Genomic DNA, 24,018 nt, shown 5'->3' with positions numbered 1-24,018 from the left:
CAGTGTCAGTCTTTATTTTTGGGGGCTCCAAAATCACTGCAGATGGTGATTGCAGCCATGAAATTAAAAGATGCTTACTCTTTGGAAAGAAAGTTATGACCAACCTAGATAGCATATTCAAAAGCAGAGACATTACTTTGCCAACAAAGGTCTGTCTAGTTAAGGCTATGGTTTTCCCTGTGGTCATGTATGGATGTGAGAGCTGGACTGTGAAGAAGGCTGAGCACCGAAGAATTGATGCTTTTGAACTGTGATGTTGGAGAAGACTCTTGAGAGCCCCTTGGACTGCAAGGAGATCCAACCAGTCCATTCTGAAGGAGATCAGCCCTGGGATTTCTTTGGAAGGAATGATGCTAAAGCTGAAACTCCAGTACTTTGGCCACCTCATGCGAAGAATTGACTCATTGGAAAAGACTCTGATGCTGGGAAGGATTGGGGGCAAGAGGAGAAGGGGACGACAGGCCTGGTGTGCTGCGATTCATGGGGTCGCAAAGAGTCGGACACGACTGACTGACTGATCTGATCTGACCTGATCTTGTAATAGATGAAATTATTACCTCAAGTCAGTTCAGTCAGGTCAGTTATTTCTGAATCTTTGTGACCACATGGACTGCAGCACACCAGGATTCCCTGTCCTTCACCAACTTCCAGAGCTTGCTCAAACTCATGTCAATCAAGTCGGTGATGCCACCCAACCATCTCATCCTCTTTTGTCCCCTTCTCCTCCTGCCTTCAATCTTTCCCAGCATCAGGGTCTTTTCCAAGGAGTCAGTTCTTCGCATCAGGTGGCCAGAATATTGGAGTTTCAGCTTCAGCATCAGTCTTCCAATGATTATTCAGGACCGATTTCCTTTAGGATTGACTGGTTTGATCTCATTGCAGTCCAAGAGACTCTCAAGAGTCTTCTCCAACACCACAGTTCAAAAGCATCAATTCTTCAGCGCTCAGCTTTCTTTATAGTCCAACTCTCACATCCATACATGACCACGGGAAAAACCATAGCCTTGACTAGATGGACCTTTGTTGGCAAAATAGAAGAGATACCCCACACCCGAGGTAAGAGAAACCCAAGTAAGATGGTAGGTGTTGCAAGAGGGCATCAGAGGGCAAACACAGTGAAACCATCCTCACAGAAAACTAGTCAATCTAATCACACTAGGACCACAGCCTTATCTAACTCAATGAAACTAAGCCATGCCCGTGGGACAACCCAAGATGGGCGGGTCATGATGGAGAGGTCTGACAGAATGTGGTCCACTAGAGAAGGGAATGGCAAAGCACTTCAGTATTCTTGCCTTGAGAACCCCATGAACGGTATGAAAAGAACAAGCTTAGAGAGGTTAAATGACTTGTGGTAGTTAGAAATCATATATATATATGTTGCTGCGTCACTTCAGTCGTGTCCGACTGTGTGTGACCCCAGAGACGGCAGCCCACCAGGCTCCTCTGTCCCTGGGATTCTCCAGGCAAGAACACTGGAGTGGGTTGCCATTTCCTTCTCCAATGCATGAAAGTGAAAAGTGAAAGTGAAGTCGCTCAGTCGTGTCTGACCCTCAGTGACCCATGGACTGCAGCCTACCAGGCTCCTTGGCCCATGGGATTTTCCAGGCAAGAGTACTGGAGTGGGGTGCCACTGCCTTCTCCAATATATATATATATATATATAATTCTCATAGGTGAATACATTAAATTTCTAAGAAAAACAACCATGTGCATTAGACACCAAAAATCCAAACTTTTAATCAACAGATCAGAGTTGCTGGTTTTTCTTGTTCCACTGAAATCACAGTAGTAAATACACTTTATTTTATAAATTTCTCCAGCTACTTATCCAGAAATATGTACTCATGAATTTCTGAACCATGATCATTAAAACTTATTTCATTGTTAATTGGGGACTCCTACAGTTTCCCTTCGTTTGTCCAGTAGATCATCTCTTCAAAATCATTAGAAAGAGCTGCTTATTTACTGTGGTTAACTGCTTAGCAAATTCCCTATCCCCAAATGAGGATGATGTTTCTGTTTCAGGTGCCTCTGTTAACTCTCTTAATCTTAAAAATATTTAGTCTCTTTTTGAATATATTTTTCCCTAAGACTTTTTCTAAGATATATGATATTTTCTTGGCATGATCATTGTCAGATCCTTCAGCATTCTGAATTTGATGCACTGGTCTTGTACTAACTATAGCTGTAGCAGATCTGACAACTTTCATCTGATATTATGTTACTGAAACTAATTTTAGTTATTTCTCCATCTTTTTGCACACTTGGGTCTTCCTTGTGCTTTTGGAGCTGCCTCAGTAGCTCTAACTTGGTCACTCCTTTTAAACAACTTAGTTCTTAGGAGAAATGTATGTATCTCCACATGCTTGGTTCAGATCTATCACTGATCATTGATAATATTCTAGGTATTGCATTTATCTACTTTTGTTGAAATAACAGTTTCAATGTGTTTCTTCCTCATTACTCAGTCAATATTTCCTGAGAACCTGAAGTTTTAGGAACTCCTTTAAATTCTTAAGATAAAAAAAATGAACAAAATATCCCTGCTCTCAGAGAGCTGGCCCACTATAACATGCACATTGCTTTAGAGACACGTGGGAATATAAGCACTTTTCCAAAATCATTTATTTACAGAAACCAGTTAAAAAGTCCTCGATAAAATCTGCATTGCCTACACCACACTTGTAGATCATGTGTTAAATGGTTGATTTGTTAAAAAAACAGAAGTAGCTTTAATTGATTCTTTCTAATTATAAAAACTCAGCCAAAAGGTAGTTTCTTACCATGACAACTTGGTAAAACTCTATTCCATCCAGGTCTTCCATCATCTCCCATGATACAGGTGAGTGTTGAATATCCTTGAAGAATGTAACCAGCATCACAGTAATAGGTTACTGTTGACCCTAATTTATAATCCATTCCCAGTCTGGTGCCATTCATTATATTGCCTGGATCAAAGCAGGACTCTCGGAGTTTTGCTGTAAAGTAATGTTGATATAACATGAATTATTTTAAAATAGCACATTCTAGGAAGCTATCAGTATATCTTCATCTCTGCCTCTAAATAGACAGAAAGCACCAAAACGCTTTCTGCCTCTGCTTAAGAGCTAAAAGTACAAAGTAGCCCTCAACCATATCTGATGTTTTGTTGATTTATATTGGTTAAAAAAAGATAAAATTCTTCGTTGGTCTTCTCGTTAAAATTAGTATCTAATATATATAGTCAAACAGGGTTTCAGAGTTTATTATAATTATGTGTTATCAACCATGCATAAGTATTTTAAATGAATTATTTTGGAAAAGAAGAACTTGTTTATTTAATATTTCATTATTTAAATGATCTTCCCCCAAATAAAGTACACTCCATTTCATGTGACTGAACTTAGATATAGTACTACTGCCTATGCTAATTTCAGTTAATCAGTAGGAGGAAAGTAAAAGATCCTATGTCTCCACCCTGAAGCCATTTCTCTTAACTTACCTCCTCTACTCATTCCGCACATATCTGTCAGAGGTCTGCCCATTAAAAATAATAGCAAAATCTTTATAATATCCAAACCATGATCTTATTGGACACAGTCTATATCAAAGCCAGGAACTTTCAAAAGTAATAGTAAAACGCAAATTAAAAAGTAAATTCCATTCACAACAAAGAACTGTTTAAAGAGACTGACAGAATATTTTGAAAATATGGGAGAAATATATTAGTTCATCCATTTTGGCAAATAAGTGGTAGAATACTTTTGTTATACCAGATCTGGGTAACACGTGAATATTTACATTTTATTATCATTGCAGATAAATAGAGATGTACAATGTAACTGCTAAATCACTTCAGTTGTGTGTGAGTCTGTGCGACCGCATAGACAGCAGCCCACCAGGCTCCCCCGTCCCTGGGATTCTCCAGGCAAGAACACTGGAGTGGGTTGCCATTTCCTTCTCCAATGCATGAAAGTGAAAAGTGAGAGTGAAGTCGCTCAGTCGTGTCCGACCCTCAGCGACCCATGGACTGCAGCCCACCAGGCTCCTCCGTCCATGGGATTTTCCAGGCAAGAGTACTGGAGTGGGGTGCCATTGAAGGGCTGTCACAAATTCAAGATAACAAATGTGATTTGCTACATTAGAATTTATCTTATGTTAGTGGGAATTCAGGAGATGGGTATATCTTTGGATATGAGTCATAGAATCTTTGTAATTTAAGTCAAGAATATCTTGGTGTTTGGCTATTATAGTAATTATATTATCATAATAAATTAATCAAAATCTGATTAATTTTAACAGAAAAATTATTTTTATTCCATTTGCTAAAGTCTGCAGAGTTCAAAGTGCTTCAACACTTACAGGAAATTACAAGAAATTTATGATTTAGGAAACATACTTCACAAGATTTCTCTGAATTCAACTAAAGAGGAAATGGTGGAAAGACACATTTAAATGATTTTAATAGAATACCAAATGAAAAATTCCCACTTCCTTTTCTTCCTTCCTTCTTTCCAGAAACTACTTAAGAGCCCATTATCCAAGTAACACTGAAATACAGCCATGGTGATAAAAAAATATTCTAACCTTCATGGCTTTTACAGTCTATCAAGAAAATAATTACATTAAGTAAACACTTGTGGTTGCGAGGGTTAATGTGCAGACTAGGTGAAAGGGGGATGAGAGACATGAAGGGGAGAAGTTATACTGGAGCTTGTAAGTCAGATAAACCTGATTTCTGAGCATCAACCAAAACTAAATAATTTGATCTTTCAAAGGTATGTACATGTATGTACACACACACAGTGTAAGAAATTTGTATCCCATATAACAGAAGGAAAAGAACCAGTAGATTCTTTGGTCACTAAGAAAGAGGCTTTAGTAGTACAGAGGTGAGTTTGTTTAATTTTTCAGAGAAAAACATTAATCTTGTCCTTAAATAAGCAGAAAATGCAATGTAATTTTTAGGTGTAACAGCAATCTACCATTTATGTTCTTCATGAAATTGAACTAAATCCCTTGAGGGAAAAGAAAGGATTGAAATTACTATTTAGAAGGATTAATCTCTTTGACATGTCTAACTGCCTAACATTCATCTTTTGAAAAGTTAGCTTTTTCCTTCTTTAAAGTTTTCCCCAAATTTTCAGTGACGTATTAGTGAATCTATAATGCAAACCTACTTTTTGAGTAAAGGGAAAAATGGTTGATAAAAATACTGCCTCTGCAACAATTTTATATTGCTAGGCTCATTTTGAGAGGATTCACTTATCTCTTTATTATGTTTACATATTGCTTTAAATTCTTAGTGAATAGCTTTCTATGAATAATACTGCACTTGTTTATTTCCGTGTTTGCCATAGCAATTGCATCTGGAAATTTTGAGAACATGTGGAGAATCCTTACATATAGGTCCAGGAAACAGATGGAAAAATGATTTCAATTTTGGAAACAAAAATGTGAAGCAAATTGATAGTATTTTAATGAATAATTAATTTAATAAAATAATTTATTTGTATGAATAATTCACTTTTATGAATAATAGCAACTTGCCTACTGAATAGATCCCAGGTAAGAGTCCCTTGCCTTATATTCTCTAAGTAAAGCATGTTAGAAGCAGTGTTCTGGAAGACAGATGTGATTGTAAGCAATAGAGCCTGTATCTTAACAATGGACTATTTTTTCACTCTTACAAAAAATTTGTTTCAGAATTATTTCCAGGTGAAATTAAAGCATTGTAAATGCTTATTTTAATGAAAAATTTTGACATTACAAAGTTGAAGTATGTGTCCTTAAGAAGAGTCAACAGGAAAAATTAAAGCTTTATTATGCTTTTGTTTTCATTTTATTAAGGAAGACATATAGATTAAATTATAATAAGCACAATATCTATATCATTATAAAGTTTTTATCATGCTTTGCATCAGGCACGACAATAACTAAATAATGTTTGTTCAATTAATACTTAATGACTTGTTTATAAATACATTTTTTTCCTGGGCTAATAAGAACCATAATATTTTTGTTGTTAAAGGTTAGTCTTTAACAAACTTCAAAGTTTATTCCCACATACGGGTATATACTCATGAAAGGACGATTATTAAGAATAGTGTTGTTTTGTAGATAATAAGTTATATATTATTTTTATTTTTGAGATGTCATCAGAGTATATAATATTCAGCTGCTTTTTATTTCCAGAATAGTGCCATTGGGAATATACCTGCTAGCATGAACTCAGAAACTAAGAGCTAAATTCCCTTCAAGCTGTGTATGCATTGTAGTCCCCTCAGATCACAGTAATTCCCAAAAGGATCTCTTTCTTTTGGAAGACCCATAGTTCACACTATGGAAATTAAATATAAACCACAGATGTATCTCTTTTATTTTGGAAAATACTGTTGATTAAACAATTGGAAATTAAATAATTGCTGCAAAATACCTGAAAGTAAAGCTGAAATGTAATAGGTTGCTCTATGAAAAGATATGTATTATCTTAAATTGATATATTAATTCAGAAAGTAATTGACTATATTTGAAGGTTCTTGAAGCAGGTGGCTAACTTATCCCATATATAAACAACCATTCATAAATCTTTCACTGTAGATTTTTGGTACCTATCAGATAAAACAGCAGCTGCCAGGAGGTCCCCTTCAGAAGCACAAAACTGTATCTATACTCTCTTCTTCATGTAAATATTTTGTTTAAAGAATATAATCATCCCTCCTATGAGTTACACCTATTAAATATTTAAAATATATTTATTAACATAATTAAAAATAACCTTAATACAAAACAATGCAAAAGATAGCATTAAGCTAAAATGTTTATCAAGTATACATTTAATATTGTATCTTATTGAAATTACATTAATTTATCTGTGCATAGTCATTCAGTCGTGTCCGACTCTTTGCCACTCCAAGAACTGCAGCCTTCTAGGCTCCTCTGTCCATGGGGATTCTTCAGGGAAGACTACTGGAGACTAGGTTGATTTAAACTTTTTGGGGACATTGATTTCAAGTTAATAAAACATCTCCCCTTACCTTCAAATATCTATTTATTTCAGTTTACTATTGTCTACGGAGAAGGCAATGGCACCCCACTCCAGTACTCTTGCCTGGAAAATCCCATGGACGGAGGAGCCTGGTAGGCTGCAGTCCATGGGGTCGCTGGGAGTCGGACATGACTGAGCGACTTCACTTTCACTTTTCACTTTCATGCATTGAAGAAGGAAATGGCAATCCACTCCAGTGTTCTTGCCTGGAGAATCCCAGGGACGGGGGAGCCTGGTGGGCTGGTGTCTATGGGGTCGCACAGAGTCGGACACGACTGAAGCGACTTAGCAGCAGCCGCAGCAACTATTGTCTACAACGCTAGAGCATATCTACCATTTGATTTTTAAAAAATTTTAATTGGAGGCTAATTACTTTACAATATTGTGGTGGTTTTTGCCATATAGCATTTGCTTTTTGTAAATAAAATTAGTATTCCTTTCAGAATCTCTATTATTAGCAGGCTGTGTATTTGCGATGTTTGACTATAGCATTTGTTCACCATTCAAATGCTTTGTTTGCAGAATTCCTATGTATTTGCAAATAAACAAAAATAAGGTTCAGTGTCTATCTTCAAGAGGGAAATGAAGAGATCAGTATGAACACAAGCAATAGCAACTATACTCTGGTGTAAGCTCTATAGAAGTAGGTGCTGAACTTATAGCTTTTTAAATAAAGACCTATAAATATCAGTATTTGGAGTTGGGACTTAAAAACTTTACTTTTTCAGAGCTAATAGAAATCAACATGCTTAAAATAAAGTATATAACATGATTACAAATGAAAAACAAATAGTTTTTACTATCCAGGACCTCCAGTTATATGTCAATTTCTTTTGCAGGTGTACATTTTATCTTGAAAATTTTGACATGTTTGCTTGGCTATGGCAGAAATAAACAACAAGACCACTTTATGAGCTTTAAAGAACCAGGCAATTAAAGAGCCAACTGTTTTTTTTTTTTTTTTAAATAAAAATAGAAGGTAGGGTGACTGATAAGAAAAGACAGATCCTGGAGACCCTAAAGTGGGGGATGAAATTCTATGGGGAGGGTTGAGAGTTTTGAGAGCCAGTCCAGAAAGTTAATTAGGTTGGATTTCGGGAATACCATAAACTTAGCAATAACATTGTAAAGAAATACCATCTGGAGTATAAAAATAAGACCTCAAGGAATTGTGTGTAAATGGGAACTGGTGTAGTGACCAAGGATGGTAGGCAGTAGTTGCAGGGTACAGGATGGACTGTAGTTCATGGAATGCTTATGTATTTCTCTGCCTGTACTCACATTTTTATCTTCCTTTACTCTTATTGGTAGTGATAATTTATGCCATCATTTGCAATTCACTTTAACAATCTGATTCTCAATTTCATCATTTGAAAATAGGTATAGTAATACCTACCCGATAATGCTGTTAGTTAACATTTTGTTGCATTTAGAAGTGTTTTTGCTAATGGGAAAGAAAGAGATACTGTATTGAAAGAACTAATAACTGTACTTGGAGTAAAGTACATAATAGGTAATTAACATTGTCCTTTTAAAAAATGCATCAGTGGGCTTTTTCCTGTGGTGGCATAAATTGTAGCTTCTCAGAAATAATGGGACACAGAAATTGACCAAGATGGGAAATAGGAAGGGCAATACATTTAGTTTAAGATATGGTGAGTAGATTTTATCTCAAGTGCTAAATGACATGGATTTAATAATGACTACATGGATATTAGGAGAGAAAGGATTGTGAAGTCAAGTCCAGTTTCCATTTGAAAGAATGCTGTAACAAATTAGTATCATCTGCGCTTCACTTTCACTTTTCACTTTCATGCATTGGAGAAGGAAATGGCAACCCACTCCAATGTTCTTGCCTGGAGAATCCCACGGACGGGGGAGCCTGGTGGGCTGCCATCTATGGGCTCACACAGAGTCGGACACGACTGAAGAGACTTAGCAGCAGCAGCAGGAGCCCTGAGTATTGTAGTATTTGTGGCATTCTTCCTTTATCTGTTATCCTATGGATCTCTGGAAATGCTTTGTTAAATACAAACTCACAATAGAACCTAGCTTTACTGACTTGCTTACAGTTCTCTATCTCTTTTTAACTGAGTCTTGTTTATAAAGCTATCACCTAGCAGATATTCCTAAAAAGCCAAGTTCTCATTTGTAAAATACAGGACATGAATGTGTCTCTAAGTTTCCTTAGATTTCAGTATGTTATTATTCTAATCATATCTTGATTTAAAATATAAAACACCTCTTTAAGCAACTCAAAATCAGCTAAGTAATTATCAAACAATTACTATGTATGTAGGCATTATTCTAATAAGTTCATTGTATAGCGGTAAATAGAGTTCTTGCTCTAAAGAAGTTTGTTTTTCTGGTGTATGTGTAGCGATTGAGTGAGGCTTCCCACGTAGCTCAGCTGGTAAAGAATCCACCTAGAATTCAGGAGACCCTGGTTCTATTCCTGGGTCAGGAAGTTTCCCTGGAGAAGGGATAGGTTACCCACTCTAGTATTCTTAGGCTTCCCTGGTGACACAGATGGTAAAAAATCTGCCTGCAATGGGTTCGATCACACGGTTCAATCCCTGGCTTGGGAAGATCCTCTGGAGAAGGGCATGGCAACCTACTCCAGTATTCTTCCTGGAAAATCCCATGGACAGAGGACACTGCTGGGCTACAGTCCATGTGGATGCAAAGAGTCAGACGTGACTGAGCGACTAAGCACAGCACAGGGATTGAGGGGCATAAATGGGAGTGTGCATAGTAAATAAATAAGGAAATAAATGAACAATAAAATATCAAGTAATTATATGACTTTGATAAAAGGAGAAATTTGTGCCAGTACAAGAGAAAAAGCAAAAGGAATAGAAAGCTCAAAATAAGATTAAAAATATGTATATATGTACCCAAAAATGGGTTCCTATAACATAGCAAAAAAAAAAAAAAAATCACCATTTTAAGAAAAAAAAAGAAAAATTAATTAATTAAAAAAATTATAATAGATTTCCCCAACTATTTTAATAATTGCTAGACCAAGCAGTTTTTTTAAATGGCAAAGGACATACATATTCAATAAAGATACATAGAGAACTTAATTTAATGAGTATATATATTAAAAAAAAACTGCACCCATAAACTAACCATATAGAGGTCATAAAACAAATCTTTAGACACACCAAGAACTGGAATCATACACATTTGACCACAGTACTAGTAAGCTTGAAATTCATAATTAAGTATAGACTTAAATTTATTGTAAGACTTGTAAGCACTTGTAAATAGCTCTTAAGTATAGAAAAAATCAAAAGGCAGTACAATTAGAACAAATTAAAATTGTAAAATAATAAAACTCTACGTATCCCAACATTTGCAAAGCAGCTACAGTGGTGCTTTGAGGAAAATACACAGCCCTCAGAAGCTCATAATAGAAGAGGAGAAAAATATGAAAATTAATATGTGATTTGTTTTTTAATTATAAAAATAAAAGCCAATCTAGAGAAAATGGGGAATAAGTAAATTATGTGAAAGTAATATTAACAAAAATACCAAGCAATTGCAATAAAAAAAATACAGCAACAGAAAATGCAGGAGAGCACTGTGAACATTTTTATGTCTATACATTTGAAAACTTGCATGAAGATAATTAGTTCTCAGGAAAAGGTTTTCAGTTTTCATAAGTCTCTCCCAAGTATACACATTATTAAACTTGTTTGATTTTCTCTTGTTAATCTGTCTCATACCAATTTAATTCTTAGATCAGCTAGAAGAATCTATAAGAACAGAGGAAAATTTTTTTCTCCCTGAAATGTACAAACTTCCGGTTATAAGATAAGTATGCTCTGCTGCTGCTACTGGTGCTGCTAAGTCACTTCAGTCGTGTCCGACTCTGTGAGACCCCATAGACGGCAGCACACCAGGCTCCCCCGTCCCTGGGATTCTCCAGGCAAGAACACTGGAGTGGGTTGCCATTTCCTTCTCCAATGTATGAAAGTGAAAAGTGAGAAAGAAGTCGCTCAGTCGTGTCCGACTCTTAGCAACGCTATGGACTGCAGCCTACCAGGCTCCTCCGTCCATGGGATTTTCCAGGCAAGTATGCTCTAGGGATGTAATATACAGCATGGTGACAATACTTAAGAATATATGTATTCTATATTTGAAAGTTGCTAAGGGAATATATCTTAACAAGTTCTCATTACAAGAAAAAAATAATTGTAACTATATGCAGTGGTGATGATGCTATATAGACTTAATATAGTAATCATTTTGAAATACATATCTTTATTAAATCATTATGTCATACAAACACCTAAATTTAGTATAATGTTTTTATCAGTTATAACTCAGAAAATGTGGAGGTTCTGAAATGCTTTCTGTGCTGTTGAGAATATAAATTGGTATAGCCTCTTCTGGGAGTAATTAGGGGATATGTAGTTAGATTCAAGAGGTTTATATCCTTTGATCTAGTATTACCACTCTTAGATATACAGATATTTTAGAATCTAATAGATATATTCAACAAAGTATTCAAAAGGATGGATATATCATCATGATTCCTAACAGAAAACTTAACCTAAGTATCTATCAGAAAAATTTACAAATTACTTGTGATAGTCATATGATAGAATATCATAAAGAAATTAATGAACTAAGTCCACATGTCTCTTATCATTGGTATATCTCAGAAATAATGTAGAGGGAAAAACAATTTTCATAAGAATGTATACATGATGAAAATATGTTTTATGAAAATAGAATGAAGGAAATGTACATGATGGAAAATATAAATATATGTACAAGCATACATACATGAAAAAGATAAGCATTGAATTAATAATTAGGAGGATACGGTCATAAAGGGAATAGGAGTGTCTGAAAATAATCTTGACTACTCATGATTTGTGCAGATAGCCAGTTAGTTGGGTTCTTGTGTATGGCATGGGGAGACTCTTCCAGTGGGAGAGTTTGGCACATTGCTCAAGCTCAATTCTCTAGAATATCAATGTTTCCTAACCCATAGTCACAAGGTGTAAGCTTGCCCATGATCCTCTGGTTTGGAGCAGCTAACATTTTCATACAACCCTAATAAATAGCTGGTCATCCTAAATTCTTACTGAAAGTGAAAGCATTAATCACTTCAGTCACGAGTGACCCTATAAACTATAGCTCACTAGGCTCATCTATCCACCGAATTCTCCAGGCAAGAATACTGGAGTGGGTAGCTAGCCATTCCCTTCTCCAGGAGATCTTCTCCAAAGGATCTTCTCAACCCAGGGCTTAAACCCAGGTCTCCCTCATTGCTCCTCGCATGGTAAAGAATCTGAAATTCTTCTGAGCCACCAGAGAATCACCTACTGTTTGGTACCAAATAGCTCATATATTCTTCCACTGACAAGGCCATTTTCTTACTTTGCTCTGTAAGATGAGAGACTCACAGACCAAAATTTACCACCTCAAAATATGCCTCTTTGGGATACATATTGATTTTGGGTGATTATTTTTAACAAACAGAAGCAGTCTTTTTACCTCCCACTTAGCTACCTAAGAATTGAGCTAAAGGGCATGTACCTAAAATAGAATACACTTCTGACCAAAGATGGGCCCTTATGGCAGAAAGCAAAGAAGAGAGGCTCTTAATGAAAGTGAAAGAGGAGAGTGAAAAAGCTGGCATCAAACTCAACCAAAAAACTTAAGATCGTGGCATCCAGTCCCATCACTTCATGGCAAATAGATAGAGAAACAATGGAAACAGTAAGAAACTTTGTGTTTTTTTTTGGCTCCAAAATCACTGCACATGGTGACTGCAGCCATGAAATTAAAAGACGCTTGCTCCTCAAATCAAAAGTTATGACCAGCCTAGACAGCACGTTAAAAATCAGAAACATTACTTTGCCAACTAAGGTCCATCTAGTCAAAGCTATGGCTTTTCCAGTAGTCATGTATGGATATAAGAGCTGGACCATAAACAAAGCTGAGCACCAAAGAACTGATGTTTTGAACTGTGGTGTTGGAGAAGACTCTTGAGAGTCCCCACAACTGCAAGGAGATCAAACCAGTCAATCCTAAAGGAAATTAGTCCTGAATATTCATTGGAAGGACTGATGCTGAAGCTGAAACTCCAAAACTTTGGCCACCTGATGCAAAGAACTGACTCCTTGGAAAAGACCCTGATGCTGGGAAAGATTGAAGGCAGGAGGAGAAGGAGATGACAGAGGATGAGATTATTGGATGGCATCACCTACTCGATGGACATGAGTCTGAGTAAGCTCTGGGAGTTGGTGATGGACAGGAAGCCTGGCATAGTCCATGGCTGTAGTCCATGAAGTCACAAATTTTTGGACACGACTGAGTGACTGAACTGACTGACTGATGACCAAAGATATCTGCAATGACTATAGGCTAGGTTGCAGCAGTGGAAACTCAGCAGGGTCTAGAGAGCAGAATCCACTCTTTATCTCCTTGTCTCTGTACAGCCCAGCAAACATTTATTTATCAAACATTTACTTTTCCATCAATGTGGATTGCCTTTTTCTCCTTTGAAGTCCCAAACCACTACTCCCAACATTTTCTTTTGTCTCTAGCTGAAAATGTATTTAAGGCAGGGTTTCAGCTTGACTTCTTTTGATAGCCCTTAAAAGAAACAACAACAACAACAACAACAAAAAACACACACCTCTCTTCCCAGTGCAAATTCAGAAGTTTCAATTGAATATTTCTTAAAACAAGAATAACAAGATTTGAAGCAAATATAACACCATGTTAAAAGTCTGTCAAATTGGATAGAAATACTTTGAAGTTTGTTTTACTATTCTGTATAACTTTTACCTACTTAAAATATTCTATAGTGGGGAAAAAAATAAAATTAAAGCAGTAAGTAATAAATTCAAAGTATGCATTTACATAACTCAAATAACCCCTTTATCAATATCCTTTGTAGAATCAATTTTTTTAAAATAAAATTTAACTTTAAACAACTAAGATCTAATTTGTCCTTATACACATTGAATAGAAAACTTATATTTATAAATATCCATATGTGTACATGCTAAGTCCCTTCAGTCATGTCTGACTCTTTGCAACCTGATGGACCTTAGCCTACCAGGCTTCTTTCTTCATGGGATTCTCCATGCAAGAATACTAGAGTGGGTTGCTGTGCCCTTCCTGACCCTGGGATCAAACCCGACTCTCTTACATCTCCTGCATTTTCAGGGGGTTTCTTTACCACTAGTGCCACCTGGGAAGGCCCAAGAAATATCAGTATATATCTTAATATTAATTCATTTAAATACAGACAGAAATGTTCTAAAATATTATATTCATTACCATGTCATATTCAGTTTAGTTCAGTCACTCAGTCGTGTCTGACTCTGCAACCCCATGGACTGCAGCATGCCAGGCCTCCCTGCCTATCACTAACTCCCGTAGCTTACTCAAACTCATGTCCATAGAGTCGGTGATGCCATCCAACCATTTCATCCTCTGTTGTCCCCTTTTTCTCCCACCTTCAATCTTTCCCAGCATCAGGCTCTTTTCAAATGAGTCAGGTCTTTGCATCAGGTGACCAAAGAATTGGAGTTTCAGCTTCAGCATTAGTCTTTCCAATGAATATTCAGGACTGATTTCCTTTAGGATGAACTGGTTGGATCTCCTTGCAGTCCAAGGGACTCACAAGGGTCTTTTCCATCACCACAGTTCAAAATCACCAATTCTTTGCCGCTCAGCTTTCTTTGAAGTCCGACTCTCACATCCATGCATGGCTGCTGGAAAGACTGTACCTTTGACTGTATGGAACTTTGTTGGCAAAGGAATATCTCTGATTTTTAATATGCTGTCTAGGTTGGTCATAACTTTCCCTCCAAGGAGCAAATGTCTTTTAATTTCATGGCTGCAGTCACCATCTGCAGTGATTTTGGAGCCCCCCAAATAAAGTCTGTCACGGTTTCCACTGTTTTCCCATCTATTTGCTATGAAGTGATGGGACGAGATGCCATGATCTTAGTGTTCTGAATGTTGAGTTTTAAACCAACTTTTTCACTCTCCTCTTTCACTTTCATCAAGAGGCTCTTCTGTTCTTCACTTTCTGCCATAAGGGTGGTGTCATCTGCATATCTGAGGCTATTGATATTTCTCCCGGCAATCTTGATTCCTGCATGTGCTTTCTCCAGCCCAGAGTTTCTCATGATGTACTCTGCATATAAGTTAAACAAGCATGGTGACAATTTACAGCCTTGACGTACTCCTTTCCCGATTTGGAACCAGTTTGTTGTTCCATGTCCAATTCTAACTGTTGCTTCCTGACCTGCATACAGATTTCTCAAGAGGCAGGTCAGGTGGTCTGGTATTCCCATGTCTTTCAGAATTTTTCACAGTTTATTGTGATCCACACAGACAAAGGCTTAGGCATAGTCGACAAAACAGAAGTAGATGTTTTTTCTGGAACTCTCTTGCTTTTTCAGTGATCCAACACATGTTGGCACTTTGATCTGTTGTTCCTCTGCTTCTTCTAAATCCACTTCAAACATCTGGAAGTTCACAGTTCATGCACTGTTGAAGCCTGGCTTGGAGAATTTTGAGCATTACTTTACTAGCATGTGACATGAGTACAGTTGTGCAGTAGTTTGAGCATTCTTTCTCATTGCCTTTCTTTGGGATTGGAATGAAAGTGACCTTTTCCAGTCCAGTGTCCAGTGCTGAGTTTTCCAAATTTGCTGGCATATTGAGTGCAGCACTTACACAGCATCATCTTTTAAGATTGGAAATAGCTCAGCTGGAATTCCATCACCTCTACTAGCTTTGTTCGTAGAGATGCTTCCTAAGGTCCACTTGACTTCACATTCCAGGATGTCTGGCTCTAAGTGAGTGATCACAGCATTGTGATTATCTGGGTCATGAAGATTTTTTTTTTTTAATAGTTCTTCTGTGTATTCTTGCCACCTCTTCTTAATATTTTCTGCTTCTGTTAGGTCCATACCATTCCTGTCCTGTATTGTGCCCATCTTTGCATGAAATTTTCCCTTGGTATCTCTAATTTTCTTGAAGTGATCTCTAGTCTTTCCCATTCTATTGTTTTCCTCTATTTCTTTGCATTGATCACTGAGGAAGAATTTCTTATCTCTCCTTGTTATTCTTTGGAACTCTGTATTCAAATGGGCATATGCCCATTATATAATATAAGATATCTTATCTTATGTTATCTTGATTTGAAAGATATCTTTCCTTTTCTCCTTTCACAGCTATTTGTAAGGCCTCATCAGACAACCATTTTGGTTTTTTGCATTTCTTTTTCTTAGGGATGGTCTTGATCCCTGTCTCCTGTACAATGTCATTAACTTAGGTCCATAATTCTTCAGGCACTCTGTCTATCAGATCCAATCTCTTGAATATGTTTCTCCCTTCCACTGTATAATCGTAAGGGATTTGATTTAGAGCATATTATATTCACCCTATTCTTAATGTTGACCTATTTAAATATTTTCAGATATTTTCTGAGTCATAATTGTCAAAATATTTTGTGAATCGTATACTTTTGAATATTTTTATCTCTGAGAGTAGTCTCTGAATATTCAATATTCAAGTGAAACTTCAGCTTCCAAAAATGACTTTGTTTTTTAAGAAATATTTTGTGGTCTCAGCCAACTTCTGCAGTATCCTAATGGCTTATTTGTTTGTGTGATACATTTCCTTTGGTAGTAATTAGGAAATGCTAATTTCCTTCTCGCTCATAGGAAAAGTCTACAGTGAGTGCTCTTTTGTGAGATGAATTGCAGGTAGTATGCTTTAAGAACTGCACATATAACTAACCGCTGACAATGGCCAATATGACATTATTCTCTTATATAAAATATTTACAATGTAAATCATGATGCTAAAATCAAATGTTCACATTTACCTTTATACTCTAAATGAAATCCAGTGTAACTAACAGATCCATCACTCCGAAAAGCCAAATGCATGTTATTTGAGCTGCTTTCTATCCTCTCCGGTAATTTGCTGTCTTGAAAACTTCCAATCAAGGGACTATTACTGTCTGGCCCATCATATATATAGAGGAAATCATAGTTTGGTTCTATGCTAAAACTAAAAGAAAAGAAAAAAGAAAGGAAGGAAGGAAGAAAAAAGTGGAATGGTTATTACAAAGGTTTTAATCATAATAGTCCCATAAATTATATATTAATTCAATCATTATATTTAAAAATAACAGATTCTGTCAAAATAAGTCAATTTAAAAATTCCTCTGGCAACAGCACACTGAATATGCATATAAAATCAGCACTGGAAAAAGAAAGAAGACATCTTGATATTTTCAAGTATTTTTAAGTTGGCATTAGGTCTACAGGGAATACAAATGATTGTAAGGCTAACAATTTTTAAGCTGATAATTGATACAGGATTTGCAGTCAGAGTTTAGGTTCAAGATGCTTGTGTCCTTGTTAGCTACATATCCTTAAGTTACTTTATATCAGTAAAATGTGTAAGACATTAACTGTATTTTAAAATTTTTCACCAGATATTTTGCATCGCTTTTTGTTTTGTCCATGAATCTATTTGCCTTGAACTTCAAAATTTAAGAGCATTCTTGTTTTAAAACTGAACTCTACATACCAGATTCAAACAAAATTTGGAAAGATAAAATCTGCATTTAAATTACTCAAAGCATTGCGTATTGTACTAGGTATTCTTTTCCTTGAAAGTAAATATATTTTCTTCTTTTAGAACTTAATGTAGGCAAATTGAGCCAATACACTCTTCACCAAAAGTAAACAGTGTGCAAATAAAGACATTTTAGCACATAAACTATTCAAATCAATGTTTAAATGTTTCAAACTTGCATAATAAACTTGCCTTAACAACCTTCAAAGTATGAGAATCGTCCCATAATGATTATAGAACCCACATACTTAGAAAACTGAAGCCATAAATATAATGATTATTTTCCTAAAAACCTGGGAAGATAGTACACTCTATCTTTTACAAATAGTTTCATAAATATTAACTTGTTTTTTGTCAATAATCCTGTGGTATAAGGAAGAGACTATCATTTCCATTTTCCCAATGAGATCGTGATATGTCAGTACTCTCTCTTAGGTCACATAATCAATGATACAACAGTAAATCAACTTCTGCGCACACACTTCATGTAATACAACCTTCTACAATTCAGTTATTAACTAAAATAATTTTAAAGTAAATTAAACCTTGTATCATGCATCCTGACATTTTTAATGTTTGTACTGCCATTTCCTCTACTGTAAAAATGAGAATAACAGTATTTACTTCAGAAAATTGTCTTATAACTGGGTCTTGGCATATAACCAACATTGCCATCAAGTGTTGCTTTGTTGTTACCATTATCAATGTACTACTACAAATTATAGAAGTAAAAATTCCATATATTTATACTTTTGAAATTTTTCATGAATTTGAATTATCTTTTTTCTAGAGTTTTTTTTTTTTTTTTTTTTTTTTAATCTAGGTTTCATATATTGGTTTCCTTTGTGTCTCAGCTGGTAAAGAATCTGCCAGAATTGCGGAAGACCTGGGTTTGATTCCTGGGTTGGGAAGATCCCCTGGAGAAGGGAAACACTACTCACGCGAATATTCTGGCCTGGAGAATTCCACGGACCATATAGTCCATGGGGCCGCAAAGAGTCAGACATGACTGAGTGACTTTCACTTTCATATATTAGAAAAAATGTTCAGCTTAAAAATTTACATAAAAACCAAGCAGCTGTGATATGCTAGCAGAAGGAAGAGCTGTGTTACAAGAGCCAGCAGACTTTAGTCTTGGACACTAAGATCAGGAACATTTCTAGGCAGAAACTCTTTAAGTTGCTGATACCTAACATTCCCATTGAAATCTTAAGGAAAAGAATTAGGCCTGGTTTTGTGATACAGCTGTTACTTCATGTGAGGAATCAGAGGCTCAAATAATATTATTATAAAATCATATGATATTACTCATTCAGATAGTAACTTACCCAAGGTAACACAAATGATAGCAACAGAGCTGGGGCTTAAACTCAGTAATTTCTTTTCCACACAAGAAGCTGCATCCTCTACTGTCAGTACTAACAGTACTAACTAACCAAAAGCTAACTTTTCAACTGATACTGCTAAACAACGAATGTAAATTTTGAACACCTCATGTAAAGTTCCATCAGAAGACAAATTCTGCTGAGAAATTACATGAAGATTACCCATCAAATTCTTGACAGTTGACTTAATGACACCACCAGAAAGAATGGTACATGGTACATATATATCTTCCCAAGCCCAATAATGGTGCTGCACAGATACTTCAAAGACATTTTTGATGGTGCGCATATGGGAGAAAACATTCCTCAAAATGCTGACCTTTTAATCTTTAAGTTTAGGAAACATAGAATCTTTTGAAGCAATGATGGTAAGTTCAGGGAGAGAGGAAAGGTTATGAAGAGATAATGTTTCATGAAAATCAATAAACTATTCAACCTTTAACATGTTTCCTCTATACCGGAAACTGGTGAGTGATGCACACTCATTAGCCTGCAGAACTACATTGGAATCTATGCTATTATATTTAAATTGTTTATTGCAAAATATTAGTATTGAAATTGGTAAAAAAAAAAAAAAAGTAAAATGTCATGTAAAAATAAATATTTCCTAGTGCAAATGCTAATGCAAAATAAACAAAACAATTTTTAAGCTGTGGAAAGGGATAGGAACCCACCTGATAAATGCCAAGGAGATAACATAGTCTGCATTGACGGTGATGGTCCAGTCACAGTCCCTACTATGGGGATATGGATGAGGGAAGTTTGGCGAAAGAATAAATCCTGAAGATCCTGTTAAATTGCCTCCACAGGGTGCTTTAATTTAAAACAAACAAACAAAATCCCTTAAGTGATTAATAAAATTATCTATCAGTATTTAGAAAACACATATCTAAAAAAGTTTAGAGGTTTTTGTACAAACTCAATTTTTTATAGTACTGGATGCTTAAATACTGCATGATTTTTCAAGAAAGACCATTAAAATACTAAATACATGCATAGAGAGAATTTAGCTCCTTTATTGGATTTAAAAGACAAGAAAAAGTTACATTTATACTTCTCTCCCTTGCTATTACTATTTTGATTCTTATAAAAGAAACACATTAAGAGGAGTAAAAATGATTTCCTCATAATTACTAAGAAAAACTCTGAAGGTTACCGAGAAAAAAAGATAGAAACAAAGCAAAGCAAAATCTCTAGTAATATGTGGGATAATAGAATATGAAGTATTTGGTTCATTTTCAAATGTTCCCTGATACCTTTATTTATGGAAGAAGAGGCTTTGATAATAGTTAACATGTGAAAATGGATAACTGAGAACCAATATAACTTTATAATAAAACACTCCTAAACTGAATGTTAGGACTTCCCTGGTAGCTTAGCTGGTAAAGAATCTGCCTGCAATGCAGGAGACCTGTGTTTGATCCCTGGGTCAGGAAGATCCACTGAGTGAGGGCATAACAACCCATTCCAGTATCCTTGCCTAGAGAGCCTGGATGAAGAGAGGAGCCTGACGGGCTAGAGTCCAGGGGATCACAAAGAGACACGTCTGAGTGACTAAGCACAGCACAGAACAAACTGAATGTTAGGACATTCTTAAATTCTAGTTTCCTGACCTGTTAACGAAAATGGACAGTTACCACAGTTATTATAATGGCCTGACAAAGGTTTCTGTAACACTTCAGTGGAGAGGTCCAAAAAACTGTCAGAGAAATTCAGAGAATAGATTCTTTAAGGGATTATTGTTAGAGCCTGTTAAACACAGGTTGATAAGAAAATAATATTTAAAGTTGGCAGCTTAGGAAACTTAGAGCAATTGACGTATGGAGGGTCCTGGTGGTGGAGTGAGACAGTGTGGAGGTAAAAAAACACGTGAGCACCTGAGAGAGTGACTGAGATGGAGACTGGGGTTCTTGTGGTGCCATATGATGTCTCGTGCACATATATCATCATTCTCGTATCTCAGCTTTGAAGTAACAGTTTTTCACAGGTAAATTTTATCATTGAGTTATAAGTTATACTGGATTCTTTTGACAGCACAAAACTGGTTTTCAAAGGAGAATTTTGATTCTGGCAACATTTCAGATTTTTGTTCTTTGCCTGAGCCCAGATATGTAATATTATTAGAATTTGGTAATCTTTATCATCTAAAATCACTGCAGATGGTGATTGAAGCCATGAAATTAAAAGACGCTTACTCTTTGGAAAGAAAGTTATGACCAACCTAGATAGCATATTCAAAAGCAGAGACATTACTTTGCCAACAAAGGTTCATCTAGTCAAGGCTATGGTTTTTCCTGTGGTCATGTATGGATGTGAGAGTTGGACTGTGAAGAAGGCTGAGCGCCGAAGAATTGATGCTTTTGAATTGTGGTGTTGGAGAAGACTCTTGAGAGTCCCTTGGACTGCAAGGAGATCCAACCAGTCCATCCTAAAGGAGATCAGCCCTGGGTATTCTTTGGAAGGACTGGTGCTAAAGCTGAAACTCCAGTACTTTGGCCACCTCATGAGAAGAGTTGATTCATTGGAAAAGACTCTGATGCTGGGAGGGATTGGGGGCAGGAGGAGAAGGGGACGACAGAGGATGACATGGCTGGATGGCATCACTGACTCGATGGACATGAGTTTGGGTGAACTCCAGAAGTTGGTGATGGACAGGGAGGCCTGGCGTGCTGCAATTCATGGGGTCACAGAGTTGGACATGACTGAGCAACTGAACCGAACTGAATTGAAGCATCTAAATAATGGGTGCCTGCTATTTCACTTCCCTATGACCTTCTGCAACCTTGCCCTCAGTGTCACTGTAACAACAGATGACCTACTCTGCCTAGAATATTTATTTGCTTAGCCTTAATTTATTTACCCTATCACCTGTATGTTTTTGTGATATCATATCAAATGATTAAACAGACTATCTCAGCTTTCTCTAGATCTCCCTCTTCAAACTTTAATGCTCCCTGAGTATTTTTCTCTACCATCAGAGGGTAATGAGTCCCTCCTGTTAATCCAGGATAACACCCTACATTTGGTCATACAGTTTCTCTTTTTGAGAATTATGTTCGTTCATCTCCTTTATTCTCTGGCTTCTTCCTTCTTGTCCACAGGTACTCAAATCTCTTTCATCCTAAAAATAAAACAAAGCTCCCTCTAACCTATTTCCTTTCACTTTTTTTTTTTTTTTTTTCCAGCTGAAAATGTTGAATTTTACCTAACGGTTAAGAAATTCCTTTATCCTTCTGTGTTTGGTTATATGGGTTCACAGTGAATATCCTCTCCTTACCATCTAACTATATAAGGTTCACTTATCTTAGATAAAACCTCCTAAATAACACCTCTCAGTTTTCTGTGACAAAACCAGGCAAAGACCTTGTAAACTCCCTTTCTTTGACTCAAATGATTAGTTGAATTGCTTGTACTCACAGATCAATCACAATAAACTGCATACAACCAAACTTTGCTCAATTTTCTCTCCTTTCTCTAGGTTCTTGGACTCTGGTTCTCCCTCAGCCTTGAGCCGGCACACAACCTAAGGACAGGCTGGACCCAGAGAACAACATTCTGGGCCACCCTTTCAACTCACTTCCCACACCTTGCTCTTTTTTCACCTTGTGTACTCTTTTCTATAAGAGCAAAATCCCTTTTTCCTAATTTCTCAGATGCTTGAAGATGTTACTTTCACATGTTTTCCTATCACAGTAGTCTGTTCCTGCCCCCATCCTGTAATAACCCTTTTTAGCTTGCAAATGATCACCACAATGAATTGAGTAAACATCTGTCTTATCATAGAGATAAAAAATTAAAGAAAAAATTAAAATTCTTGTGATTAGAACTCTTAAGATTTACTCTAACAATTGTTACATATTCATATAAGATACAGTTGTGTTTCATATCATATTATACATTATATCACTAGGACTTATTAACTGGATAGCTAAATATCCTGTGTTTTTAACCATCTTCATACAAGTAGCTTTCCCCAACTCCCTGACTCTGGTAACCACAAATCTGATCACTTTTTCTACGACTTTGATTGTTTTTGAATTACAATAGACCTACAACACTCTGTTAGTTCTTGGTATATTACTTAGTGATTTGTTATTGCTATATACTACAATGGTAAAATTCTATAATAATTCATTTTAATAAAATTATCTCCTTAATTATTTTGAATTTATTTATTTTTATTTTACAACTAAGCCTTCTGAAAAAGAGTCTAATCTCATTCTCTTTCATCACATATGTACTATATGTACCTATAGGCAGACTAACATAATTAGCAAAGAATGTCACATTGGAAAAAAAAAAATATGGTTTCTTATTTTTCAAAGAAAAGCACCAAAGTATTTATCCTGAGAAAACTTATGTCAGGCATAGAATTTTTTCATTTTAAATTATAGAGAGACAATAATCTTTTAATTCCTTAGGGATTCTCGATGTCTTTATTTGTTCCTCCCCACTTCTCATTCTCTCTCCAGCCATTGCTATTTCTCTTAGACCCCTTGCCTCCGACACAAACCCTCCTTAGCTCATCCTCAGATGACTTTGGTACTGACAATAAAGATGCAATTTCTGTCTTTATCTTTCTCTTCATATCTGTAATCATCCTTAACTGTTGACTTTCACCTTAAACTCACTCTCCTTTTGGAATTTCATTGTTTTTTGTTTTTTTTGTGATGTCTTTGTACAGACCTCAGTTTTATTGGCAAGCACCTCTTTCACTTCATCTTATAATTTTGGTAATTTTCCTGAATTACTTCCATAATCATCTCTAATTTACACTCTATTACATTCTTCCCATTCAGTTCAGTCAGTTCAGTCGCTCAGTCGTGTCTGACTTTTTGTGACCCCATGAATCGCAGCACGCCAGGCCTCCCTGTCCATCACCAACTCACGGAGTTTACTCAGACTCATATCCATCGAGTTGGTGATGCCATCCAGCCATCTCATCCTCTGTCGTCCCCTTCTCCT

General features: G+C 36.2%; 1 protein-coding gene across 1 annotated transcript in view; it reads right to left on the bottom strand.

Moving 5' to 3' along the window:
• Nucleotides 1-24,018, bottom strand: part of CSMD3 (CUB and Sushi multiple domains 3) — a 1,491,512-nt gene that overhangs the window by 327,437 nt on the left and 1,140,057 nt on the right. The window contains exons 29-31 of the mRNA XM_010863441.1: nucleotides 19,728-19,866; nucleotides 16,908-17,095; nucleotides 2,787-2,981 (exon numbers count right to left, since the gene is read on the bottom strand). Coding sequence (XP_010861743.1) covers nucleotides 2,787-2,981; nucleotides 16,908-17,095; nucleotides 19,728-19,866 — 522 coding nt within the window. The remainder of the gene's footprint in view (nucleotides 1-2,786; nucleotides 2,982-16,907; nucleotides 17,096-19,727; nucleotides 19,867-24,018) is intronic.

Source organism: Bison bison, unplaced genomic scaffold (assembly GCF_000754665.1).
Source record: "Bison bison bison isolate TAMUID 2011002044 unplaced genomic scaffold, Bison_UMD1.0 scf7180017864491, whole genome shotgun sequence".
Taxonomy (NCBI): Eukaryota; Metazoa; Chordata; class Mammalia; order Artiodactyla; family Bovidae; genus Bison; species Bison bison.
This window is presented reverse-complemented; position numbering and strand designations above follow the sequence as displayed.